The sequence below is a fragment of the Manacus vitellinus genome, unplaced genomic scaffold, assembly GCF_001715985.3.
Source record: "Manacus vitellinus isolate BGI_N305 unplaced genomic scaffold, ASM171598v3 scaffold_4_pilon, whole genome shotgun sequence".
Taxonomy (NCBI): domain Eukaryota; kingdom Metazoa; phylum Chordata; class Aves; order Passeriformes; family Pipridae; genus Manacus; species Manacus vitellinus.
This window is the reverse complement of record NW_021940604.1, coordinates 3,589,907-3,617,901: the sequence shown is the minus strand read 5'-3', so window position 1 is coordinate 3,617,901 and position 27,995 is coordinate 3,589,907. Positions and strand designations below refer to the sequence as shown.

The following is a 27,995-nucleotide window of genomic DNA, read 5'->3' as shown; positions in this document are numbered from 1 at the left end:
TCAACAAAGCTGTAGTATGATATTAATTTTAAAAAAACATAACACAGGCATGACTTGAGGGGTGTGACTGTTGCATCACTCTCCTGTCATATAGGAAGTGTCCCAGAGCAAAGGGCCACGATGTCACTTGTCTTGTCTGAGTTCCATCTGCTGCAAGAGGAACAAAAGCAAAAATCAGCAGAAGAAATCAGCTGAAATCTGGATCAGCTTTCATCTGCATGCAGAGCTGTGCCATGCAGAGTGGAGAGCTAACATGTGGTGAAACAGCAGCTCAGACTAAATGGGGAGAGTCTGAAAGACAACTGAGAAGTTACTCAGGAAGCAGCCACCTAAACTGTGAAGCTGTGACCATGCCTCTAAGGACACCACCTTTCCTGTTTGGGGGTGGGGGTTGGGTTTTTTTGTTTAGGTTCAGGATTTTTTACATTATATTAATCGTTTCCTCTTAAAAGAGTGGAAATCTCCAAGGCACAGATGTAACACAGAGATATTTTACATCTATAGAGGATTTTGACATTGCAGAGGTTTCTGCAATAGCTGTGCAAGGCAGGTATGTCAATTGGGCAGCTTTCAAGTAAAACAGTTTCAACCTAAATGATTCTATGGTTCTGTGCTGTCCATGCCCCCATCTTACAGCAAGGGTGGAAGCAAGAACTTCTGCCTTTCAGTGTCTGTCACCAACAGAATTGAGAACACATGGCTTCTGCTCTGCCAGCCTAGGGGTAGCAGCACTCTGATGATAGTTCTTCTCTTAAGTCTGGTGCTCCTGCCAGCAGGGCAAAAGAAAGTGCTACCAGATGCAATGTACTTGCCCCAGAGAATGGGAGCACCATCTTCAGTTCTCATTAGCTCGAGGGGCAGAAATCTCTCAGCATGGGATTTGTATCTGTCTTAAAAAGAAGATCATGCTAGGAATTTGGAAATGATGGCTGTATTGATGCTTTTTCTCCCCTTCAGAAAGTATCATAGATCAATCTTCTTTTTCCTAAAGGAGCTGTTTTCTGCTCTAGAAAAGTTGCCCTGAAGAAATTAGAAGTTCTCAAGACCTGTATTTGTGTCTCAGCACAAGTCCTTGGTAGACCCATGAGAAAGTCAACTAGTGTTGCAACATCGTAGAAAACATTTTCCTGCTTAGGAAGTGTAAGGTGATGGTTTACTCTATGTCTGGCCGTGCTGGTGGTCTCCTCCAGAGTGCTTACAGGAGCTGAGGTTTTGCACGGTGAGAGGAAAAAAGTGCAGCCGCTGCTGCCAAGAGGATTTATTTGCTCTGTCACATAGCTGCCAGTAGCAGTACTCCCTTGCAGTGCCACACCTCTGTGGTGACTCTTATGTGAGAAATGAGCACATATATTTCCTATTGCTGTCAAGGAATGCGATTAAACATGGCTCTGAAAACTGGAACACAGAGATACTACTACTACTGGCATTGGCCAGTGGTACTTAACACTGATGTCTCTGCCACTGAGCATAAGGAGTACTAACACTCCAGGGTTTAAGGGGTCTCCTGGATAGAACTGAAATGCTCTGGCTGAAGTGATGTAGGTGGTTTTGCAGAAGTGCCAGTTTGCAGAATGCTATAGATGAGGGCCGTTCCTCAGTTTGTGTTTAAAAACTACCATCTGAGTGGCAAAATTCTTCTTCAGTGTGTAAAGGAACTAAGAAAGTGCATTTCTTGGTATCATCCTGCAACAAGAAATGTATTAAGATTACGTGGGTGAATTGCTCAGAATCACAGAAACCCAGGAGAGACTCCAGGAAAGTCAAGCACCTGCTGAAGCAATGGTTATGTCCAGGATTCACACTGCCTCTCCAGCTGACAGGGTCTTTGGTGACAAAGCCACACAGTGCAGTAGCCATGCTGGACCTGTCAAGAAGGCCACAACCCCAGCACTCTCAGACCAGTTCAGATCAGCTGTCCTGGCTATGCTCCTTCCTAGCTTCTCATGCACCTCCTCACTGGCAGAGCAAGGGAAACTGAAACTTTGACTTAGGGTAAGTACTACTCAGCAACAATTAAAACATCTGTGTTATCAACATTATTCTCATACTGAATCCAAACAAACAGCACTGTACCAGCTACTAGGAAGAAAATTAACTCTATCCCAGCCAAAACCAGGGCAAGGATTAGGATTAGGGTTAGGATTAGGAGAGAAACAGAGTGGGAGCCTCTCACCACAGTGGGGCTGCAAAAGAGCTGCTGAAGGAAGAGGGAGCCTGCAAAAAGTCTGCTCTCTCTCTGGTTGGAGAGAGCAGGCACAAGACACTGCCTATTCGGCTGGAGTGGCACCAAACGAATATTTCAAGCACTGTAGTACTAACCAGAATATGATTTTCTCCCCTTCTCTCTCTGTCTTTTCTTCCATAATTTCAGGAACAGTTTTCTCTTTCACCTGAGAGCATGCTTAGGAGATGCTCCTCTTTCTGCCCCTGTTTCCTGATACAAAAGGGGAGAAGGAGGCAGGGAAGTCCCTGCTGCCCTCTGTGAGGGGATCGTGTTGAGATACCTGCCATGATCTTGGGTTGGTTGTTCAGACCTTTGCATGGAGCACACGTGTAGCTATACTGAGCATTAAAGGCATTGCTTATTAATAACCATGACAAAAAGGTGAGGTCTTCAAAGAGCAACTGTCAACATCCCTGAATTAAGCCTCGTGGATAAAGCTTCTGGCTCTGTCACAGCCTTGCCAGTTCTTCTCTAAAACTAGCATCTCTCCAAATGGCACGTGAACGCTCGGTGTATCTGACAGAAAGAAGAGAATTGAGGAAGTTTTATTAATGACAATTTTACTCTCTCAAGATCATCTTACTTTCCCAAAGCAGTACTTAGAGATGGAGATAATGAAGGTCTCACTTAAGCAAGTGTAGAAAATGGTCTAGGGAGAGACTATACCTATCATATTTTCTGATGCATTTCACTGAGATGCAAAAAGCTTTGTGAGCTGAAGTGAGGCACTCCATGCTTACCATGGAAATAAACATTCATGCTCTTTTCAACTTTCAAAAAGCTTAATTAGAGGGGAAGTGTATTTGCCTTCTCCAAGACCCCACTGCCAGCTTCACAATCTTCCTATAAAGTCATAATCTCTGGTTTCCTATTCAAAATCGTTTTTCTTTTCATAATTATTTAATAATAGTCTTATCGTTATGTCTGACTGCATTCTTACACAAATGTAATCTTCTGCTGTGATTTGGAACCCAAAGTAATGTGATGTTGCATGGATCCAGGCAGTCACTATTGCTCTAGTCCCCAGCAATATCCCTTCTCTCTCTCCTGGACCTGTAGCGAGAGTGGCCACATAGGGTAGATGAGCACTAGTGACTGATACACATTTATGGTTTTCTTTAACACCTGTAGGGGCCTTCTTATATTGTGGGGTCCATTCACAGACTGCATTGTTCTCTAATAAGTTATGGAGTAGTCAGGCTATTATGCTAAATCCTGGAATATGTGCCTTCCAAGATCCTGAAGTTCCAAGCACAGCACATAACTAATTTCTTATTCTGGGACAGGGGTAACTATTGGATTTCTTGTAGCATATATTTTTCTCCCACCTGTCCATCTGACTCTCCAAAAGATGTATTTGTGATTGGGCCCTTGTTCCTCTTCTTCTGGTATCTCTACCCCAGATGATTGTGGGGGTAGCAAGTGTTTGTAGTCTTTACAGGTTTTACAAAGTGGCCACCTCTTAAGGCATCCCCGATGCACTGCCTCACAGTGACCTCTTGTGGAAATTTTAACATTTCCAGCTCTTCAGCCAATGTAGCATGAGCTACATGTATGCTAGGGCTATGGTTTAAGATTTGGGATAGACGAGTGAATGTATTGTGAAGTCCCTGCCAGATGAAAGCAAACCTCCTCCAATCTGCCCCTGGTACTGGGGTCATCAAAAACATTTCTTTCACATCAGTAGATAACCTCTATCATTAAGAGGACTGACTATATCAGCCCTACTGAGAACAGAGGCAATGAGTGGTTTGGCAGCAGCTGTCAGGCCTCCATAGTCTGCTGTTAGTTGCCACTTGCCATTTGGGTATCCATAAGACCACATCCCTAAAATCCTCTGCTGTAATAATTACTTTTTCTAAGTCGTACTGTCTATATATAAGCCAGTGTCTCCAGGTATAGATCCCAGAGTACTAACATGAAGAGTGGATGAGGGAAATTCAGCTAATTGTTGTAAAACAGGTGGTGTCTTTACATCTAACTGATTCTCAGTACATTTTCCAAAACCACTTATGCTCAGTGATGCTCTTCTGTTTCCCCATTTTGTTTTCTCCTTTTCGCATAGAGACAGTCAGGTTATTTTCCATTACCTTTGTTTTACTTGAGGTTCTCCTCTGTTTTTTACCATTTGTGGTATATACTTGTATATCTGCAAACATGCTCTGGAGAACCTCTTGGAAGGCATTACCACTTAACCTTGGCTAAGGCTAATGATTCCGGTGCTCTGCTCAGCTTCCTTTACATCACACTGCAGGTGTTCCCTCTATCACCCCAGGAAGCAGGAGAGCCTCAGCAGTCCAGCTTCTGCTGGACCTGCTGCCAAAGGCTTTTAAGGGTAAAATGGTGTATTCCTGACTCCCAGCTCGGAGGCCTGAAGACTTTCAGACTTATCAGAAGCTACAAAACAGTTACTTTTGTAAGCCTGCAGCCACAGCAGAACTGATCTCTTTCTGGCCTCCCTGCGAGCACAGTTGCCACTCTTCCTGCTTGCCACAGTTGCTTCTCCCAGCACTGGCCAGGCCTGAGGGCAGCGCTGAGCAGGAGCAGAGTGAGCAGCTCCTGTGGGTCTGGGCTCTATTTCTGCTCTTGCCTTATCATTTTCTGACTTTATTCAGGTGGTCCTGAATACAGCAGTGATCTACAACTGAACCAGCTTTCCCTTTAGGGCCCACTGAAGCAGCTCATTATTTCATGTGTGTGTTTTGTACATCTATATCACTGATGGAAGCTAGTGCTGTGTCCTGCTTTTTCCTCTTTAACAGCTGCCTAAGCTGGATGGAAGCTAAGTTAACTGGAAAGACAATGTCTTACTGCCTTTGACACATCAGTTTATCTGGATTTTGGGGTTATAAAAGATGTATGGTTCTTCTCACGTTTGAGGTACAACCTAGGTCGTTTTTTCTTTTGGTTTGTTTTTGTGAGGAAATCCCAGCTGAGTCTCCTTTAGGCCGTGTGTCCAGCGGTGGCTGTGCAGGAACAGCACTAGATGGTGCAGTCACACCACTGCAACCTCCCGGGCCTCCCACCTCGTTGTCCCCTTGCCCTCCGCACGGGCAGCCACTGCACACCCCAGAGAGCATCCCCATACCCAGGGGCTGCCCTGGGAAACCACAGAAAGGGGCAGAAGGGAGTCTGGCAGCCCTGTCTCACAGCAGGCTTGCCCCAGAGAACAGAGCCCTTTGCACGGTGGGCTGCAGAGCACCCAAAGGCACTGAGTCCCGAGGCTGGCAGGGGCAGGTATACAAGGGGAAATAAGCTTTGAGAGGGTGTTTTGTGTCCCCCGCACTCCATCAGCAGCAGCAATGCCAGGAGAGACCCATGAACTGAGAATCAAGTGGCAGAGAAACTTCACTGGGACGGAAACACCAGCACTTCCCTGCACGCCATGTTCCAGCTGGGTCAGGGAAGTACAAGGCCAAGGGGAAACAATTATTTGGGCTTCAGTGCAGCTGCTGAAGTTCCCTGTCCCCAGATCCAGAGAGGAGACAGAGCCTGAGCATGTCCTTCCAGAGGGAGGGTCTGTGTCTGCACGGACATGTGTGCACACACACAAAATACAGAAATGTCCAGCTGTTCCTCAAGCCTGGAGCACCAACTTAGGAAGGGGTGAGAAATGTTAATTCTTCAAGCATCAGCAGTACTACTCTCTCTGTTCAGTTTTCTCCGCTTAAAAAACAGAGTTTCTTCTCACTTTAGGGACACTCAGTTCTTGTGGTTTGGTTACATTTTGAGATCACAACAGAATTAGAAAGAGCTGTAGATTTTTTCCCAGAACATTAAAACAGGCTAACCTCGGCACTGCTCACTTGACAATCTATTTTAGGCTCTTCTAAGCTGAGGAATCATTAATATTTCAGTCTAGCCCATTTAAAATTCAAACATAACCTTCTAAACTTCGGTCTGTATGCTGTATCTAGAGTAGGAGCCAGGCAGATGGTTTTGGTGTCTCTATTACTTAAGAAAATAGGTAATGAGGGGGAAAACTGAGCTACACTAAACTTTACACTTTAAAGATCATAATTAGTTAACCATATGCTTTCATGTTTCTTGTTTTTAGCAAATTATAAAAAACCCTCTTACCCCCCTTTTCCTCCAGCAGAATGGGAAAGCATTAGCTTCATAGTATTTTTGGTTCATTGCTGCTACTTTAAAGCTATGAGCTATCTTTAAAGTGAAGATACTCTTACTTCAGTCGTTCACATTAATGTATGAATATATTCTTATTAACATATGAGGACTTCATCCCTGAGAAGCCACAGTGGATGCATTATCTGCATTGTTGCAAACAAGTCACAAATTAATGTTCAGTAAAAGCAGTCATTGTTTTTCAAGTCATTTAAATCTTTTTCTGGATTGTGAAGCCTCTCTGATTTTTTTCTAATGCCAAGTTTGTCATAACAAACATTTTGGTTTTAGTAGCAGGAATCTTACATCACTTGATGCATGTTAGTCTCTGCTCCTAGTCCTCCTTCTTCTTCCCTGCTTGTTGTCAGTATGACACACTGCCATTTTCCTGCTCATTGTACCTTGTCTCTCAATGGGGACAATTAATCAATACCTTACATAGTTTACAACTCAAAATTCAAGAGGCGTTACATTATTTTTTCAGTGATGTCCCAAGGTTCCTTGTTTCTGCAGTACGACATAAAAATATAGCAGGTTGCTTTGCCATAGCACATCACCACTGTGCTCCTGTGCATTAGTCAAAACTCAAAATGGAGTTTGGGAAGTTTTAAGCAAAATCATTTCAATAGCTTAGATTGTAAGCTTTGATGCTATCCAAGAGATCCAAGCTCTTCATAGGAAAGTGAAAACAAAATATGATGTCTCTTGTATTGGAAAAATAAATAACTAATAACAGGAATGTCTAGAGCCTTGAGACATACCCAGGAAGGATGATTACAGAAAGAAGTGTTGTTCTTTTCATGAGCAACTACTGTTATGAGTGAAAGAAAACAAAACAGTAATTTCAATATAGTCAATATACTGCCATAGTGAATATGAGCCTGTTTCTACCAATTGATGTCAATAATGGCTTAGGGGGGTTGTCTGTTTGTTTTGGTTGTTTGGGTGTTTTTTAATTAAATATGCTATTGCATGAAGAAATGTAAGCAATATGCCCGGTCTTTGCCACATCATTCATACTGATGCAGGTTCCTCCCCTGCATCTGTGAGGCATTAAGGAGGAGAGAGGATGTATGAACCAGAATCCAATTGTAGGATCAAAACAGATTATGCAAAAATCCAATAAAAGCATTTCCCCAGCAGGGAGACTAATGCCAAAGAGAATAATGCTATTTTCAAGATTATGCAGTAAATATTCTATTTTGAAAGAGTTTGTGTCGGCCGCAGCATAATAGACAGGTTATATTTGTCTTCGTAATTCTTAATAGTGCTCAGGAAATGATAGTGAAAATACCAGCTGGGAGATGAAAAAACCCAAATGGATTTGGGCTAAGAAAAGCTTCCTCTGAATAAATACCCATGTGGCTGACAGGGACTGTGGGATGACTACCCTGCCAGGCACTCTCTCAAACAGTTGGGCTGATGTTTCCCCCTTGCCCCATCTTCCTCGAGCACAGCCTCCCCTCTGGGCTCTAAGTAACCCTCCAGGCTCCTCTGCACTAGGGAGCCAGCCTTGAAAACACTACTCTTTTTTGGTCATCTTTTCTACTACAAAAGCAGGTGGATTTCAAATCCCACAGTCAGCCTCCCCTCAGGTTTGTCCTCCTCCCTTGATGTCTTGTCAGAGGGTCTCGGCACACACAACAGGTGATCCTAGAGCTGGCGGCCGGGGGGGGGCAGATGCACAAGTGTGCAACACTTACAGTCGCTCCCACTGCTGTAGGGAGAGGGGGAAGCACGGGACCCTGTGTTGCCCAGAGCCTGGGCATTCTGGGGCTCTGGGCATGCACTACCCTCAAATACTGGCTGAGCATCACTTTTCTCTTTCTTTTTGTTTGTTAGCGTCCTGGCTACCCCTGGAATGGTGGAAGGGAGATGTGTTAGTACAAGCAGTTGTGTGTCAGGTTTTTCACTTCATAGAGGTGTTTTTATGGGAAATGACAGGCACCACTGTCACGCTGACCCTAGGACTGTCTGCTGAACATCTCCCAGAAATTAATTTGGAAGTACAAGGAACCTGCTTACAAAGCAGAGACAGAGCTCGTGCAGGGGAGAAGAAGCCATAGTACTGCAAGGCTGAAGGGAATAGAAGACCCCCCCAAGGGGACAGTTGCACTGGGGAAGAGGCAGGGATTTCTGCGGGGCTGCTTCCTGGGATGTCTGCCTTCCAGAACAGCAGCTGGCTTCTAAATGCCCTGCAACTTTTTACAATTCCCTCTTGTCTAGCTGCTTAGAAGAAAAAGCATTGTGTTGGTTATCCTTCCTAGTCTGGTGCCTTTGTAGGAGGGACAGAGACATATCTGTAGAGCAGATCATGAGGACAGGGTCAAGCTGCCACAGAAACTGTCCTCAGGGTAGAGTTCCCATGGCATATCAGACTTTTGCTTCCCTCATTTCATCATATCATCAATCCTTGCCCTGCCCATTGCAGGGTGGTTGGAACCAGATGATCTTTAAAGTCCCTTTCAATCCAAATGATTCTATGATTATGTGACCTTTTCAACCTCTGGAAATGGATGACATTTTCAAGGAGGAAGAAGATATGCTTCTTGAAACTGTTATTCCTGTTTTAAGGAGTTGATAGTATTTTCTCAAGAGGACGTTGGAGCAGAACAGACAGAGGCCTTTACTGGACCTCCATCTTTCATTCTTACTTTTGTAAAGACTAAATTTAGTGTCCAACTAGAGATGACATCAGCTCCAAGTCAGGTATTAGCATTGTGGTTGCTAAGCTTCCATCTTGTTAGCAGCATCTTAAAATGTTCACAGAGATAAGAGTCATCCTCCTTTAAGACATCTCATTCACCCACTCAAAATTATGACTCCAAACCCCACGCCACCAATTCTACTGGCCTTCTGTTTCACATTGCTCCTCATTCCAAGCCACATCCTTCCTTGCAGGGCCTCAGCCTCCTCAGGCCTGCTCCCCTCCCATGTGGCGGCATGAATGTCAAACATCCAGCGCTCAGCATCCAGACATGATCATCTCAGGAATCCTCTCAGCTTTTGGCAAGCCGCCTGCCCATCCCCAGGCACTTGCTTGTATCCAAGCTGTGCAGGTTCCTCAGCGAGCACAGCTGCCTCCCATATGCTCTGAATTGCATGGGATCCGCTTCCATAGCTTGAGCTAACAGGCAGGATACTTGAGCTACTGCCAATAAAACAGCCCTGCAAAAGAGAAAACAGCACACAAACCTCCCTGAGATGCAAAAGGCTTGGACTCCAATCCCTAGTTAGATGCCTGTTTAGGGATTTCATACTAACCAGTAACAGCACAGTACAAATGCATAAACCTTGCAGGACCAGCAGAGGCTGTGTACACCTTGACCACAAAGTCTGGTGGGAAAAGCTGGTTTGATCTGTACCTCCAGATGCCAGAGTTGGACAGTGGTATCAGTCACTTGCAGTGTGAGCTCCCTGACACAGTGCAAAAACAAGAAGAGGGACAGGCATCCTGCAGTGTCCCAACATCCCTGTGTTTGCTGTGACCAGTGTAGCTAAATATTTGCAGATACTGGATTTCGCATCTTAGCTGAGATAGGAAGGAACAAACTATTACAAAATTAATTCAGGTGTGAATCTATGCAAGTCTTCTGAGATACAAATGCTGCCAATCATTCTCAGCCACAGAACATACAGAACTGGAAAAACTTCATGTCTGAAGTCCAAGGTCTGTGAACATGAATAACCAGCACGTCCAGATTTTTGGTGCCATGAGGCTAAGCAGAAGAGGGGAAGCTTAGAAGATACCAGTTATGGGTCCAAAATCCTTACTCTACTAATCTGTGAAAAACTTTCTGTGGACATTTATGTTGTTACTTTGCTGGAGTTTTTTTATACTTTAGTCGCACCAGCAAGGCATATGATTTCATAATCTGGCTCACTGAATACTGTTACCTATCTTGCATTTAATGGAAGGTCTTTTTACTCTTCAGTCAATTCTTAAGTACCTTATTACTTCTTCTGAAGGATGCACATTTTATAGAAATTTAGAGCCAAATTGTAATTTAATTCTGTAATTAGTTCCTTTAATTCCAATCAAAAGCTGAATGTCGGTCAACAACAAATTAATTGTCAGGAACAAATCTAACTTTCTGAAGACGAAGCAACCATCAGAAAATAATTTAAACTAAGAAAGCTAAAAAAAAACACACCACATACACAGGTTAGAACAAATTTGCAGTTGCATTTTATTTATTCAATGAAAATCTACCTTAAAAACACAAATTCAAATTTGGAAACCCCATACATTGGATTAGAGAAAGCTTCAAGCTTTTAAGCACAAGCCAGAAGTCACAGTCTCAAAGGAGAATTTCAGAGGCCAAAGCAATACGCTGGTACAAAGTAGTATCTTTTCGTGGAGGCATGCTCCTTGCACCACTAGCGTGGTTTTGGGTGTGGTAGTTCTTTTAGCTGTTGGTTATAAGAAGCTTTTGTGTTTGTTAGGTTTGTTGCATTGCTTACCAAAGGCCCTGGATTAATGGAGAAAACAGGCAAGTTAAAGCCCTTGCCTGCCCAATTACTACCAACAGACAATTTACATTGTGGTAAAGCTAGCTTTATTTAAATGAGGTTCAGACAAGAATTAACTTTACATATTATTAACAGCTTTGGAGCTACAAACGTAAGAATCGGGATTACACAGGTCATGCTATTGTTATTTTGTTTTACCTGCTGCAGTTATTGCAATATGGCTTAAGGTACGTAGGTATACAATTTGTACAAATTCAGCCAAGTTTGCACTTGTGAAGTGTTATTAAGAGCATCATTACCTTGCAAGCCAACGTGTGGAAATCAACCGAGGTTTTTGGAATTGCCCAAAGCTAAGGGGGAAAGCTGCCGCTAGTGATGGACAGAGATAGACTGGATTGTTTGAAACCACATTGTTTGGCTTTAAATATTTATATAATTTGCTCTGAGGTAAGGAAAAATCACACCAGTGCAATCAGTCACATTGCTTGCTGGACGTGCAGCCTTGAGGAGAGGCAAGGACCTGCCGTAACAAGAGCATTTGTACGCTAAAAGCTGATTTTAAAATAAATTACTATACAGGTATGATAGTGAGCATTGTTCAACTTGGTGGGCATTGGTTTCACAACGTGCGACCTGTAACCTTCACTTTAGAGATTAGGGCTGAAAGTACGGACTTGTACCCATTGTTTGATTTTAATGTAAACAAAGGAGAGGACCAACTGACAGACACCCCAGGACACTCGGGCTTGGGCCTTCTAACCATCCTTCTATCACCCTGTTCATTCTGGTCTACAGCTGCTGTCAGTCCAATCCGCCTTATGTGATTGGACTGACAACCAAAAGATCTCATCAGCTTTTTGCAACTGAAGGCAGAACTCATCACCAAGCCGTTACCCTCCTTCCTACTCCTGCCCCAGAAAAGACAGAATTGATAGGAGTGGGGAGGATCTCTGAAAACGCTGGGCGGGAAAGCAGTTCAGGTGGGGGTTGGGAGGAGGCAGTTTGTATGCAGGAAAGATGTTGGACAGTGCAGGTATGGGAAAGACTTGGGGTTGGATGGGGCAATGACCAGAAATTAGCAGACGCTGGAATGAGAGAGGTGAGATACAAAGGCTGCAGTACAGGAACAAGGTGACAGCAAAATGGTAAGTCTGGGGGGTTCTCAGAAACCAGGGAGGACAGCAGGTAGAAGTGATCGATGGATCTGACACAGGTCAGGGCTCTCCTTTTGTCTTTAGAAACATCATAGTTCTACATTAAAATCAGAACTGGGTTTAGGATATATATATAAATATTCAAAGCGAGACAGCCAAATTTTTGAGAGATTTTACAAGGGGATAAACCTGGAACAATAAATAGGAAACGACATGTTATCAATTTCCGCTCCAATAGTATCAATTTCCTCTCCGGGCTACTCTACAAAATTCATTTAAGGGTACACCTAAATAGTACATAAGTATTATAGCTCTACATTAAAATCAGAACTGGGTTTAAGACATACATATAAATATTCAATACATTACAGTCCAGTCCTGAGACCTGAAGTCTGAAACAACAGAAGAAGGGTTTTTCTCAATCTCCTTTCAAGCTACACTGTAGAAATAATTTCTGACTAAATAAGGTCTACACAAATACAACTGAAGGATGGACAGAGATACCTGAACGGGACTGAAAGGCAGCAAACTCGAGCATCTTGCTCAACAATTTGTGCGTGATCCAGTTCCTGCTGTCTGATAGACACATCTGCTACTCAGCCAGAAGTCTCATGTGTTCTCATCAGTGAGCCCTCCTCCTTCCCCCCCACACAAGCTGAACAGCATCTACAGCCACTTATAGGTCAGATCAAGGCAGCTATGGAAGATGTGGGGGGTAAGGGAGACTGCAGAAAGAAGGGAGGGGGATTCAGGGATGAGTGAAGGGATTCAAGGAGATGGGACAGACAGGACACACTTTAAAGTGAGGGGATAGTAATAACCGTGGTACAAATTCTAGTGGTCTGCCCATTCACTCAGTGGTGCAACTCCAGCCTAAATGGATTATTTTGGGCAGAGACAAATGACCTTTGGATGGGACACGGGTGTGGATATAGCCAACATTAAAGGCATTGTTTTTCCATAGAAATGACAAGGTGAGGTCTTCAAAAGAACAGATGCTAACATCCAAGAATAAAGGGTAGTGAATAAAGCTCCTGGTTCTGTCGCAGGATTGTCAGTTGTTCTCTAGGACTGGCATTTCTCCAAATGCCACATGGATGCTTAGCATATCTGAAAGAAAGACAACGATAAAAAAGCTTTAGTAATAACAACTTGCTCTCTCAAGAACATCTTATTTTCCCACACAGTTCTCAAAGATAGGATAAAGGTCTCGTTACTTAGCAAAGCAAGTGCAGTATATATCCTTGGAAGAGGCTATACCTATCATTTCTGATTCAGATTTCACTGAAGTGCAAAAAGCTTTGTACATGAGGCACTCCAGGTTTACCACGGAAGGCAACACTCATATCTTTTAGGATTTTAAAAAGAGTTTTGTTAGAGAAGCATGTTTGTGGATTAAATCCCGTATATTAAACATGTCATATGACATGTTTCCTATCTAGGAAAACTGGAAAGTAAATTTTCTACCTCCCAGAAATACTATGCTCAACTACATGCCAAGTCAAAGGCCACTGAAGTGAGAGTAGCCCTTCAGCAGAATAATTAAAAGAAACAAAAAACACCCCCACCACATTGGAGAGAAGTTATGGAGACACAACGAACTATCTGGAAAAAGAAATAAATTACTGGCTAAAAATGCTACTTACGTTCAAGGCGTCACAGCCACTGAGTTCTGACTTTGTCTATCACAGGATGTTCCTTCTTGGCAACTATCATCCTCCCACATCTGTGTTTTCCCATCTTCCACTGACAGGTGATATTGTTGTTCTTCACTTTCTCTGCGTGTCTGCTGGCCTGTATGTTGGTCTGAGATTTCCATTATGTGCCCAACTTCTTTTTCTCTTAATTTTGGTGGATGTATGTCTAGGGGGTCTTTGGTTGAATCTTCTGAAGTACTTTCTTCTAGTGTTGATTTCTTAAGTATCGCACTTCCCCTTGGAATGTCTTCAGGGCTAGTCAAAACTGTTAAGGAATTCTGACTCTGTCCATCTTTCAGAATCTCAGAAGTTAAAAGCATGTCTTTTGTTTTTTCTACAGTTGCATGAATTTCTGCAGGCTCTGTTAAGGTAGCAGATTTCACTATTCCTGGTTGCTGGAGCTCTTGTTCTTTACTCCGTATCTCTTCCTCTTTTACTGGAAGTTTTTGATCTACCTGCATACTTCCCAGAAGTTCATGCCTATTTGTATCCGATGGGCTTTTCCCTATGGACTTAATGCTCTGCTCTGACTCAAAGGCAGCCGACTCTTCTGTTTCTGCAAGTTTGTGAACAGCCGACTCGATGGCACTCAATACAATTTTCGTACTCTGGGACTCTATAATCACGGACTGGACAACATGCTTCTCAAATTCTGGGTGGCTGCGAGGCAGACTGTGACTGAAAGGAATGCCATTTTGTTTGGGCTGCCCTGTGCTCTGGGGCCTCTCTTGCTCCTCTGATATTCCATTCACAGAAGCACAAGTTACTCCAGGCTCAGGTGCCTCTGCACTGTCAAGCCCTGCAGTCCCACAGCCTGAATAGTCTACAGTAGTAACTGGGACCTCTTCAGAAGCCATTTGCTCCGGTGTGGTTGCCAATGGTTGTACAGTTCTGGCTGTCATGTCTGTGGGTGTCACAGTTTCTGCCATGACATGCTGTCCAACTGCTGCAGCTGCTGCAGGCACAGGTGTTTTCAGAGTCTCTAAACTTTTGGCCTGTGGGAAGGCTGAGTCAGAGCCTCCCTCTTGCACAGTTAAAACCTCTTGCTGGACAGAAGTTGAACATTCATCATCTCTTACAGCTTCCTGCTTTCCATGTTCAGATACTTCTTTGGCTTTTTCTGTCAGTTGCTCATTTTTGTTATCTTCTTTCTGGAAGCCTTGACAGTTCAAGGTTTCTACAAGTTCTTGTTTTTTTTCCAGAGTCTCTTCTTCAGCCAAGCTGCTGGGTGTTTCACATTTCTTAGGACTTACATCAGTAATGACAGTGCTTCCATTTTCAACAATATCTGGGCATGTTAATGCTAAATTAGATACAGCGTCTGCTTTAATCGGTGTGGGAGCCTCAGCAACAGTGGTAGGGCTCTCCAAGCATTTTTCAGATTTGAGAACAGCATCTTCTATTTTGTCACCTTTGGTTTCATCCCTCTGGGAGGAGGTTTCAGTTGTTTTCTCCCTGCATTGTGGCTCTAGGATAGGCACAGAATCTTTTGCTGCAATGTCCCTGTCAGTCCCATTGCTCACACTCTGCTCAGCACCTGCAGCTGATTCTGAGTCAAGTGTTTTTGAAGGAAAGTCAGAGGGTTTTACCTTGTTCTGCAGTGGAACCTCAGGAACTGTGACTTCTGTGCTTTTTACTCCGATGAGCACAGCATCATCTTCCTCTTCTTCTCTTAGAGTAGGTGCCCTGCTAACTCCCTTAGTACAAACTTGCTCTTCTAAGTCAGGAATTTCATCTTGTTTTTCAGGTTTAACAGGGACCACAGTGAGGGTTTTTCCCTCTCCTTCAAGCTGCACAGGCTCTTCAGCTTCAAGTCCCAAGGAAGAGGTTTCATCCCCTGTCTTGTCCAGCACCTGTGGAGAATTGCAACAAATCTGTGAAAACAGTTACAAGCAAGGAGTGACCAGCAATGTTCTGGGTGAAAAAGCACAAGAAGCACCCAAAAGGACAAGAGTTATGGGAAGAGCATCTCAGGATGACACTGAGATCAGTGGTTCACCAAGATCCCAGCTTGTGTTCAGTTTCTGAGAACAGCTCATTAATCAAAGGGCAGCCTGAAGCAAGGGACAGCCAGCAGCACCTGACACAAAGACTAAGCCAGGAAGATGGTGGGGACGTAGGGAAGAAGGTAGGAATGCATCAGGCAAATAACTGCAGCATTTAAAGCTGGAGATAGTGGTGTCATTTTATGTCCTCCCTTTGCAGGGGCACTTCAGCTACAACTATATTTCTGCTTACAACTGAAGATACCACCACGTATGGTGTTGCATGGATCACATTTGTATCTCAGCTGTTCATCTTCAGTCACTCTGTGCTGTACAGAAGTGCCATATAATGGCAATCATTTCAGCACCTTCAGATCCATACACACAATCTCCCATTTCATTTCTGTAGGCATCGCATCCACCCCACCCTGCACACAAGCTTCAATGGCTGCTGCTTCTGGAGATCTGTGCGTGTGTCTCACTGGAAATGAACTTTGGTTGTCTCAGGCTGCACAAGGAAGGTCCTTGACAGTAATACGCCCATAACCTGGTTCTAAATTAGGTAAAATATCTAACACTTGCTGATTTTTTTGACAAATCAACCTTTGGGTTCTATGTAATACTTACTGCAGTCTGTACTTCTGGAGCATATTCATCTCTTGTCTCATCTACTGTCAACTCTGTTACGGGCAGTTTCTCTTGTTCTGAAGGTCCCTGCTTTGCAAAGAGCTCTTCCTCGGGAGTTACAGCTTTGATGCTGTGAAACTCTCTGTCTTGTGATGAAGGTTCCTCTACTGTCCTCTGCACTTCATGTACTTCTTCATGGCCTTCTACAACTGCTTCTTCACATTCCTGACACTGGCTTTCATCTCTCAATATATCCACACTTTCATATTTTTCTGTGCTTTCTTCCACTTCAGCATCTATTTCACTTTTCTCTGAACCTTCATGTAAAACACTCTCTTCAACTCTGTTTCGGCCCTGAATGCTCCCAGCACTCTGCTGGGGCTGGAAGTTCTCGTGTTCTCCTTTTTCCAAGCACTGTTCAAGCAAAACAGTTTCCTGGCCTACAACATTCCCATCTTTGGCATCATCTTTTACTTCTGACTCAAGTCCCTGTACTGTTGTAATTACAGTTTCTGTCATGGTTCTCGCACTAACCAGCTGTGTTACATCTGCTGACTTTACTCTTTCAGCAACTTCGTGAAGAACTTTTTGCGTCTGTTTGTCTAATTCTTTCAAATTTTGTTCAGTGGCCTCTACTTCTTGTACAGGTGTAGCTTCCTCTGTAGTATCTGGGGTTTCCAACAACTGTGAAACAGCAGAAACCATCTCAGTTGTCTCCTCGGCAAGGGACACTTCCATTGTTTCTTCAGCACAGGAAGCTTCTGCTGTCTCCAGAGCTGTCACTGCTTCTGAGGTTAGCTCCAGCTCACTCGCTGTGGTGTCATCACCTACATCCTTTCTCATCTCTGGCACTGCCTTAGCAGCTACCACTGCATCTTCCACAATAACATCCAATTCAGCTGTTTTCAGAGCTTCTTTCTCTTCCTCTTCTCTTGCCTGCTCAATGCACTCTGTCAGAGCAGCAGATATCCAAGATGGTGATCTTTCCTCAATGCTGGTTACTGCCCTTTCTCCTTCCACAACAGTAACAGCAACTGCATGTACCAGTCCTTCATATCCTTGCTCAATTCTTAGGGTCTCCTCTAATTTTTCTGCTCCTTCTTCCTCTGAGGTTCGTTCTTTCATTGCTTCAGCAACTTTCGCTTGTTGGGCCTCAATTTTCTCCTGCTCTGCTGCTTCATATTCGGATAAAGGAACAACAGCTGGAATATCAGAATCTTCTTCAGCTGTTTCTGTCATGTCTTCTCTTGCTTGTTTAAGGTGAGTTGGTTCTGGCTTTCCGTCTGACTTCTTCTTCCTACGTCCAGGCATCAGTTTTCTAAATGGAACCCATGATTCATCTTTTCCAGGCTCACCATCCGATGTTGAATGGTCGAGGCTAGATCCCACAACAGAGTCTTCAGTTCTGTCTTCCATTCTGGTTTTGGATCTCCTTCTTGGAGTGACTAACCTCTTAAATGATTCCCATGTTGAAATACCTTCACTTTCAGATGGGCTTCCAGCTTGTTCTGGGGAAGAATTGCCTTGTCCTTGATCGCTCTCCTGAGAGCTAGTAAGAATTGCATCTGTTGCTGTTTCTTTGCTCTGTCCAGACTCTTCTACTTTTTGGCTTTCTTCATCAGATGATGATGATTTCCTGGCTCTTTTCTTGGAAGAACCTACACATATAAAAGCTTCCCAGGACACAGAAGTGTCAACCTTTCTTTTGGGTTCTTCTGTAGTTTTCTCTGGTTTCTGGTCAATCCCATTTTCTTTTATTTCTCCCTGATTTTCATCAACAAGGTTTTCAGTTGCAGACACTGAAACACTCTTTGTCTTATCAATTTCTTCTTCTTTATCACTTTCAGAAGGTCTTCTGACACGTTTCTTGGGAGTCACCATCTTTTTGAATGATGCCCAGGGTGTAACACTTTCTCTTTTTCGCTCCACATCTGGAACTGTAGCATCTTCATTTTCAGTGACCTGCATTCCATCTGTAGATTTTTCTAAAGAAGGAATTTCATTCATCTCCTCAGGAGAAGAAGCAGAACTCTCCCCCTTTTGTTCGTCTGGGCTATCTGGGGAATCTGATAAGTGCTGAACTGGTTCGCCCTGTTCCCCTAACTTAGATTCTTCTCTTTTGCCTTTTTGCTTCTTTCCAGAGAGTTTTTTTAATCCAGTACCTGTAAAAAGTTTCTTTAAAGGGCTGCCTTGTAGTTTAGTCTTTTCTTGAGAAGACAGGACTTCAGCTTCATTTGTGATACCTTCCAGAGGCCTTTTTCCAGCTGCATCTTCAGAATTCACAGTTATTTCATCTGGTTTGTCAGTATCAGTCATAACTATGCCAGTTTTTCCCTGTAGCCCTTCCTCAATGGGGTTGACTGACCGTTGACCATCCTTTGTGTCAACTGAATGTTCAGAAGTAGAAAAGGATTTTGATCCAGGAGCACTCGAAGCATGTTCTTTGCTTTCTTTCTTCTCTGTGGTTCTATCCAGAGCTTCTCTTTGTGTGATGTCTTCTGCTTTAGGCGACATCTTCAATTCTGCTTCCTCTATTTTTTCATCTAATGTCTCTTTCCCAAGTGGAGCAGGTTTATCTCTTTCTCTTTCTTCAGACTTTTTAAGCTGTTCACTAGAAATTTCAATTGTTTCAAATTTCTCTTCAGATGATATTTCAGTTCTGTCATCTGTTTCACACTTCTCCACGGACTCCAGTTTTTCTCCCACAGGTAGGACTTCTGAGGATGTTTTCAATTCTCCATTCACACTGTCAGTGACAAGAGACACCACTGACTTTGTTTTTAGTGTTTTCTCTGTCACCTCACCTTCTTTCCCTCCTTCTTCAGTTTTCTCTTCCTTTTTATCAAGATCTTCTGAGACTTCCACCAGTTTCCTTTCTTGATCATCTTCATCTTTTTTCTCCTCTGCACTTTCTTTTACAGCTGCTGCCGCTAGATTCTTTTTTTGTCCCTGCTCATCTAGCTCTTCCTCCCCACTTTCTTCTACTCCTATGGCTGCCACAGTCTTTTCTGACTCCTGCTTTTCACCTTCAGTTTGCTCCTTCTCCTGTGCTTCAATAGTTACTGCTGTCACATTCCTCTCTTCATCTTGCTTCTCAAACTCAGATTTCTCCTCCTTTTCAATGGTTTCAGTTGTTAATGTTGTCCCCTCTTTTTCTTGCTCCTCTTCTTTCACAGGAGACTGTTGTTCATCTTCTTTAGGCTTCCTAAAACTCTTCTTTTTTCTAAATCCAGTCCATCCTTGAGTAAACAGTTTTCTTAATGGTGACGCAGTATCAGCAGTTAAGGCAGCTGACTGAGAACAAATCTCATTTGCTTCTGGTATTTTAGGAGATTCGTCTTCTGTTTTTTCATTTTTCAGTGCATCTTTGGTGGTGTCTTCTGCAGAGAGTGCATCCTCGGGCACTGCTGTTTCTTCTGAGTTGATTCCCTTTTGATCATCATCTCCTTCAGGGACCTGTGTTTCTTTCTTTACAGTAAGTAGTTGAACTGGTTCTGATTTTCCTGTCTTTTCCTTCTTCACTGTGAATCTGAAGCCAACAAATTTAAAAACCTTTTTAAAACCCAGATCATAAGACTGTGGCTCAGACACATGTTCTTCTGTGTCTTCTTCCAAAGCTGGCAACTGCTTAATTGAATGAGCATCCTCCTTCTCAGCATCTACACTGTCCTTGGTGCTTGAGTGAGATGGATTTGTCTCCATAGGTTCAGTGTCTTCCTTCAAAGTTACATTGGAATGTTCTGTTTGTCCAACTGTTTAAACAACAAAACCAAAAAAAATCCAGTTAATTTTCTTCTAAATTTAATGTTATATTACACCTTTATGTAATTTTTCATTTTTATTAATTTCATAAACATAATTGGTCTATTATCAGTGTGCCTCTTCTCTGTGCTACTAGTACATTTTTAAGGACTAGTTTTTGTTCTATGATTACTATAATTACTTTCATTCTTCATATCATTGTAGCATTCTTTCCAAAGGTGCAAATGAACCCTTCAAGCTTATATTCTCTTTTTCTCTTACTTGATTTTGCAGCTCTTTTCGTGTGGTTGGTTTGGTAGGCTGTTTTTTTTTTTACTGTAAGGTGAACTTATGCAGAAAAAAAATTTATTTCTATCATATCATTACTCATAGACTATACAGAACAATATATGTAATTATTCCTAAAGCAATGCTCAGTAACAACTTCCATGCAGACAGACACCTCTGAGGAAAAAGGAAAATTAACAACAACAAAAAACCCAAACAAATAACCTCCCCAACAACAATAAAGTAAAACTCCACAAAAAACCAAATCAAAACAAAAAACAAACCACAAAAAACCCCACCCAAAAAAGCCTGTTGACCTAAAATGATGACAAGAAAAGAAAGCTCATTGTATAGCTCTGTCCCAAAAGAAAAGCAAGATGTGAAAACACCCATGGAAAATTACCTGTTTTTCTGAAAACTTGTAACCTCCACAAAACACTTACATTACAATATATTGTTTTAAAGATCATGAATCTTGGAATATTCCCATACATTACATCACCACTATGGCCAGACAAACCTCATCTACAGCAATTACACATTGCTTAAAATTCATGAGGTTGTTACTATGCAAGAAGGTAAAATCCTCCACTGCTCACAGGTACTGTGCTTGCATTATCTCTTTCTTGGGCACAGTTTGAGTTTTTCCTTCAGGTCACTGGCAACCACTCTCTCAGTCTTGCTGGGACAATTTAAGTATTATTGCTCTCTCCGGCCATGAGCTACCCAACTTCACAGACTGGCATGTAAATTAAATCTATGGCACATTCAAGACACCAAAAGATTCTTGGGCTTGGATGCTGCCAGGATTTCAGTTTAATATTGTTCTTAACCCTTGATTTTGTGCAACAGTTGAAAGTACAAGGCCATGAGGGAACATATGCTTCTCTCTGATCAAACTTCTTTGAGTGGTAGGATGAAAAAATAAAATTATAAAAAAATATTCAATGTTAAACAGCAACATCCCAGGAGAAGGCATGGCGCCTTTCTTTTAAGCTGTACATGTTCTACTTCAACATCCAAATGCAGAAAGAGACAGCTTTCAAACGTATGTGCATCATCAAACTCCCCAAAGTGTTTTAGTTTTTATTTGAACCACCTTTAAGTTGCCTCTAACTCTGCAGTTCATCCTGTTTTGCTGGACCACCTGATCTCCAGAGACCTCTCACAGCCTAGATGATGATTCTGCTTGGCTGTGTCGTCTCTAGGAAGGGCTGCTGCTTCAGAAATGCACAGACAGTGCGGTCTCAGTAAGACTGAAATGTTAACTACATAATAAGTAAAACAAAATCTACAAGGATACTGGCTTCTAATAGCTATGTAGAGGGTAAACTATGTTTCGCTATCAGCAGCCTACTAGTTGGTGTTTCTTAGTCAACATAAGCAAATCTTTTTGGTTTTCCCTTTATCTAACAGTTTTACCTCAATTATTAACTCCTAATTAATTTTAAAGCCTGACCTCTGCTAACAGCCTAACTCCCTGAACATTTGAACATTTTAAAATGGAGATGTTTGAACTGAGTCATTTGTGAGGGAGAAGGGTAGGAAGAAATAGACATTTTTCTGAAGAAGCCAGGATTTTTACTCCATTGGTAATATTACTCTTGCAAACACCAGAACACCCCACAAACAAAACTAACTCTTATCAATCAAACATTATATAGTCCTGTGCTGAGACTATACATGGAAAAGCTGAGGAACTGCTTTTGCACTTGTGTTCATTTATTCCTATGTCCAGAGATAACGTCCTTGTCATTTCCATAAAATTCTGTACTTTAACATAAAATTTTAAAGGCTTAATGGGAATTCAAAGTTAGAGGCACTTCTTCAAAGACTCACATATTTTATAATTATTTAGTAACAGATACTTTAATACATTCTTCAGTTTGTTTACACTAAAAATGATTTTTCTGGTTGAACCAGCTATGAAATTAAACACTGATCATTTAACATTAAGATGGCAAATGCAATCATTAAAATAGAGAATATAGAGTCTAGAGACTAAATGATAAGCTTGCAAAACTATTGAATCAGGCTGACAGCAACGAGGTCTTCCTTGCAAGTCCAGCAGACATGCTGCCTCGCAAAACTTCACTAAGCACAATGCAAAAGGAAATACTAACAAAACTATCAACTGACTGAACACTTTTTAATACCAGTTTGACAAGCTGCAACTATGCTACACACATCACACTTCCCCACAAAAAGCTATTAACCTGTCCAGAACATATTTCACCCCAAAGGTAACATTCTGGTGCCAGCTGTTGAGCGACTTGCTGTTGTTGCAGCCAGTCTCTACTTTGACTCCTTCTTTCACATTTTAAATCCCTGGAAGAGTCTTTTAAACTGAATTTCCAATGCCCTTCCTCAGAATTTGAGGAGAGATATACAATTCAAGAAATTTGCCTGCATGTTGTGAGGAGGCTGCAGTGTCATGTGACGAGGCTCCAGTGCCACATATATCCAAGTTGTACTTTCACAACCTATACCCCAAAGAGCATTTTTATATTCAGTGCGGCACAACAGAAACACAAGACCAGAGAAGTCAACTGTACACCCTCAACTTTATATTTAACAGTTGGATTCTTTAATGATGTTTTTATAAATGACACTGCGGTGCCCAAACATTGTCAGTGCACTTCTGAATGCAAAGCAAACCACAAGTAGTTTGGAAAGGTTTGGAAGTTGTTTACACAAAGTATTGTTGGTCAGAGTACTGTAGCATGTCACTACCACAGGTATTCTGGCAGGACAACTAGCACTTTCTGAATTAATTTAGTGAATTTGAAAGCACCTTTAAGAAATACCAGAGAGGCTCATCACAGTAGCTACTGGAAAAGAAACCAACAAAAAAAATAGTGAAGTACTGATATGAATACAATTTCTTTAGGTCTTTCCTGAGCAGGCTGTACTTCACCAACTACGTGATATTCAAGGAATAGAATACAATAAAAATATATCCCGAGGCAATGATAAAGATTGAGATGGTATCATAAAATCGATACACTTTGCTATTTAAATCCACTGTGGCTAAGAACCAACACTGAAATTCTATTTTAACTACTTACGTGCCAGTTAACCTTTCAAACATTTTTAATTGAATCAAGGTGCTCCTTCTGTTTTAATAATACAAGTGTTCTGTTTTATTCTGAAAGAAACACATGAAACTGACAGTCTTAGGGCCTCAAAGGTGCTTGATTTCACAATTTCATAGGTACTTAGCCTATGGTAAGAATTTATTTCGGTTTTATTAGAGGCATGCTGATCAGATGTTGGAAAATCAGTATTTTCAGAATGACTGAATTCCTGTCTGATTTGATTAAAAATGAAATTAATAAATAACACCTTTGTTTTAGTAGGCTGATAGACACTGTTGGCAATGCAACCTAACTGCTCCCACCATCTCATCTCTCTCCAAAAGTGAAAATGTGTTTCTCCCCTGGTAGCTGCCAAACAGTTAAAAAAAAGCACTCTGACCGCAAGAGTTAAATCCACAGCACTTCATGTGCTCACAGTCAACCATGTCAACATCTGGAGCTGGTTGACTTTTCCCCCTAAGGATTTGCAGCACAGCGCTCGATTTTTTCCATGAATTCTCTACATTCTCAATCTCTCAGATGGATGTGACACACACCCAGCGCCCACCTCACAAACTCCACTGGCCATTGGAAGGCCCTAGAGGACTTTGAGCTGTTTTCATTTATTCAGCATTTAAGTATTTAGGGCCAAACTGTGCTTTCAGTCACATACATAATACTCTCAGTAGGTTTGCATGAGCAAAAACAAATGCTGAAACCATAAGGCTGAAGGGATATTTTACAGTCATTTGCCTCTATTCTATCTAGATTTGCTATGAATACAACTTGTAAAAAAACCAACCAAGCACACAAAAAAACCCCCAGCTACTGCTCTAAAACTCACATGACACAAACAGAAGGCATTTTAAAAAAAGTTTGAACCAAGTATCCACGATATACCAAACTTGTATTTGTCAAATGCAGTTTTCACTGCACAATTCTAATTATTATTAGAAATATTTAAGGACAAAGTCAAGATAAAGACAAGTAATTAAAATCAAAACACAGTTTTGAAATTACAATATCTGTGAAAAATCTGTCCTGAACAGATTTATTTAGAATAAAGTAGATATTTGGAATTATTAGTGAAATTGAATACTTTAGCATTAAAAAAACCCAAACAAACACAAACCAAAACAACAGCAAAAACCCAATCTGTGCTTTTAGGTTTTCATCGCAGAGTGTAAGAGTTGGGCATTACACCACAAATTCCGATTCTTTTAACCACAAGTTTCAGAAGGTTGGGTTTAATAAATCAAACAAACACACTATTCATTTTGCAGTAACAAAGTAATACAGAAATATGCCCAGGTGTTACCCTTCTAGCCATTTTAAATTTTTTTTTAACTACGCGGTTTAAGGTCTGTGACATTGCTGCTTCTTAACAACATATTTCACAAATTCTTCCTTCTTTTTCCTACTACACACCATATTTGGTTCTGCTTTAATGTACTAATAGCCCTTCAATGGGAAGCACATACTACACTTCCTTCCCCATTCTATTCACTCAATTATTTCTAAGGACTGACTTGCCATGTTAATTGCAGGGAGGGAGTTCTTTCAGAATAAATAATGAGGGCGGATTAACAGAGATTTTTCTGCACTAAATCTCACAGTGCATACATGCAATTCATGAACCTTCCAACCATGTTGCTATTCGAAAGCTTTTGAAACAAGTACCATTAAGTTCAGTCCTCAGTCTCTGGTACTTGGGTGACAACTGAAGAATTTCACACAGTTTTGTGTCCATTTTTTAAAAAAGGAATAAGCCACAGAATACCTATAATTTTTAATGGCTTAGAACTCCTTCAGAAAGCAAAAGCAATGTCCCTAGAAAAACACCTCACAGAACAGTAACTTAAAAAAAAGTACAATCAATTCTGCTATGATGATATAACATTCCTCACAAATCTTTACTTTTACAAAATTTTACTTTAGCTGTACTTGTCTGCTCCACCTCAGAGCTTCAAATTCCAAATTTGAGACCAGCTTCTCAAATTCCAGCAAGGAAAGTTACGTATTTCATTTATTTGAGATTTTAAGATATTTCTTTTTTCATTTCAATGTTTTAAGAAACATCACTAAAAATCAGAAAACATAAGGTTCTTCTAAAACTGTTCTGTTTGATTATTTTTAAACCAGAAGAGTCATTAGCTATGTCTTAGATATATAGTTACTGCTGTTAAAAATTCTTCATTAAATGAACTCACAACAATAAACTGCTCTCAGACCAGCCCAGCTGTTCTGTTTGGGAACCAAACCAGCGAGCTACAAATATTTATGAAATTTCATGGTTAGACAAGCTGTCCACATCTCACATTCAGTGGCTTGGTTCTGCTTCTTAAAATAAAACGTATTCACTAAGTGTAAGAGAGATGCAACACTAGCACTTAGGGTTTTGAGAGGAAAAAAAAAATCTGCTCTGCTAACAACAGGGGCAGAATAAGCAATATAGGTCAGTTAATGCTAGGACATTTTTAAGAACCCGTAATGAATAATGAAAATGCACAATGAAAAACAGATTGAATTTTTCCTTTATCAAAACGACCGCAAAAAGACTAATGTAAACATCACAAACTCACCACAAAGGAGATGAAGCCGCATCTGCACGCATTAGACACAGGACAGCTTAAAACACTCCCGCATAGCAACAAGCAGAGGTACTCAGTCCCTTCCAAGAAATGGTAACTCGCATTATGAGCTAGGTGCAGTTCTTGCAAAACATACTAAAGAAGCAGCTGCTGTGCTGCCGTGAAAATCCAAAGTTTCTTCCACAGGAATTATTAAATAAGGAAAACCTCAAATGATCAAACTGTGCAACCCTATAAAGAGATTGCTTTTGAAAAACAGTTTAACCTTTAATTACTAACAATAAAAGGAAATAAAAAAAATAGAGAACCCTTGAGGAAAGAGACTCAGCATGTGATAAGCTCATTAAACATCGAGTTTAATGAAAACCCTATTGTAAACAGCGGTAGGATATCTCCTCCACTACTAACTGATTCAAATCACGTACAGTCCTCCCCAGGGCCTGTTTTAAATGGAGCCGCACTTCTGCAGGCTTTGTTGTCAATATGTATTGTAAAGTTAAAGTATTTTGCATTAACAAACTCCCCCTATGCATTGAATTCATTCACTGGCTCTAGCAAACAAAATACACGAGAGTAAATAATTATTTAATTAATACAATGAAATAAAGACTTCCTAGATGGTTAAAGACATTCATCATCAATCTGAAAGAAATTCTGATGCAAATTAGTTATCTTAACAAAAAAAGATCGGTGCTTGTGTATTTAAACTTTCATAACGCCACTTTATCTCCCAGAGAAAGACACAGGTTTGTGCAAGCTCAGCAGTGCATGATGTTTTTTTCCTTTTAATTCCTTGCTCCTCCAAAACTTATTATCTTTTCAGAAAGCACATTTAGTTTATGGTATTAGCTCTCAGACTTCAGTGGCTCCTGTGCTATTTCCTTAAGTAAAACGTGCGGAGTTCAATGCACACAGTATGAAGTTTTTGGTATCACAAAAAGTTTTTGGGATCCTGCTGCCCGTCATGCACACACACACTCTGCCACAGTGCTCCTCTCTGAATTTTGCTTTGTTAAGGTAAAACAGCTATACGGTAACAGCTTTATTTCTCTCATGCAAATATTTTTACAGCTTATAAACAATGCTAACTTCTATATTTCCTCCAATTTCACCTAGTTTAGTTCTTAAGGTATTTTATTGCCTTATTACTTGATTAACGTAACACAGCATCTTCAATGTGGTCACTACCTCACTTTCAGATACCAGGTCATAGCCTGGTCCTGTAGAAAAACACCGAGTTAGCACCTCCACATTCATATAGCCTCGTACTGCAGGTACCATCGAAGGTCCCACTGAGGCGACATGAAACTTCTTAGAAGTTTCAGCAACCTTCGCTTGGAAACCACTCTCACGGAGACAAAAATGCCTAAGCCAGACCATTTAACTCCTAACGCCCTGCCAGGAAATCCACAGTCAGTAAAGCTGGGGGAATCGAGGCCCCGGAGGCGCCCCACACAGGCGCATCACCGCCAGCCCCGGGGATGCTGCTGCGCCCACCCCCCAAACACGCACAGCCCGGGCGCTACTCAGCCCACAGAAGGTAAAACCGCGTGTGCCGACACCTCGGCAGTGCCACACCGCCTTACCCGCGATCGTCACTGTCCCCAGCATGGCCGAAGCGACGCTGGCCACCGCGAACACCCCTCTCCCGCCCCGAGGTTCCTCCCACGGGCGCAGGGCAGCGCCGACCGACGGGAGCGAGGAGCCGGGCGGCAGCCCGCGCTTCCACCGCCCCGGCAACCGGCTGGCTGGACGGAGAGTCTGGTTGAATGAGGACTGGTTTGATGGAGGCCTGGCTCCCTCCCGCGCCCCACGGCCGCTCCCCCAGCCCCGGACAGCCCCGAGCCCCGCCCGGACCACCCCGCCCGCCCGGCCGGGCGGGCCCTGCTGGCCCTGGAGCGCGCTCGGCTCGCTCGGCTCGGCTCTTCTCACCGCTGGACGGCACAGTAGTGGTGCCTCAACGTGTCCGCCTTGGAACTGCCACTTCAAGCCTTTATCTTTCTCTGCCCCGAA

At 42.1% G+C, this 27,995-nt stretch overlaps 1 protein-coding gene across 2 annotated transcripts; it reads right to left on the bottom strand.

Annotated features, from left to right (window-relative positions):
- Positions 1-10,885: 10,885 nt before the first annotated feature.
- On the bottom strand, positions 10,886-27,748 carry AKAP12 (A-kinase anchoring protein 12). Of its 2 annotated transcripts, none has more exons than XM_018078011.2 (4): positions 27,569-27,748; positions 16,286-20,037; positions 13,623-15,526; positions 10,886-13,086 (listed from the first exon to the last, which is right to left on the bottom strand). In XM_018078011.2, exons 1-3 carry the CDS (start codon positions 27,591-27,593, stop codon positions 13,625-13,627), a joined length of 5,679 nt encoding a protein of 1,892 aa, XP_017933500.2. In that variant the 5' UTR covers positions 27,594-27,748; the 3' UTR covers positions 10,886-13,086; positions 13,623-13,624. The 2 variants fall into 2 exon arrangements, with proteins under 2 accessions (XP_017933500.2, XP_017933501.2); XM_018078012.2 differs by lacking the exon at positions 27,569-27,748 and adding an exon at positions 25,974-26,156.
- Positions 27,749-27,995: the final 247 nt, after the last annotated feature.

Bases quoted from the DNA above. Each gene is read 5' to 3' on its own strand.
- AKAP12 (XM_018078011.2), bottom strand. From the start codon at position 27,593: ATGCTGGGGACAGTGACGATCGCGG. The intron at 20,038-27,568 runs GTAAGGCGGTGT...TTGTTTAAACAG, and splicing joins GGGGACAGTGACGATCGCGG to TTGGACAAACAGAACATTCC. The intron at 15,527-16,285 runs GTAAGTATTACA...AATTCTCCACAG, and splicing joins CTCCAGAAGTACAGACTGCA to GTGCTGGACAAGACAGGGGA.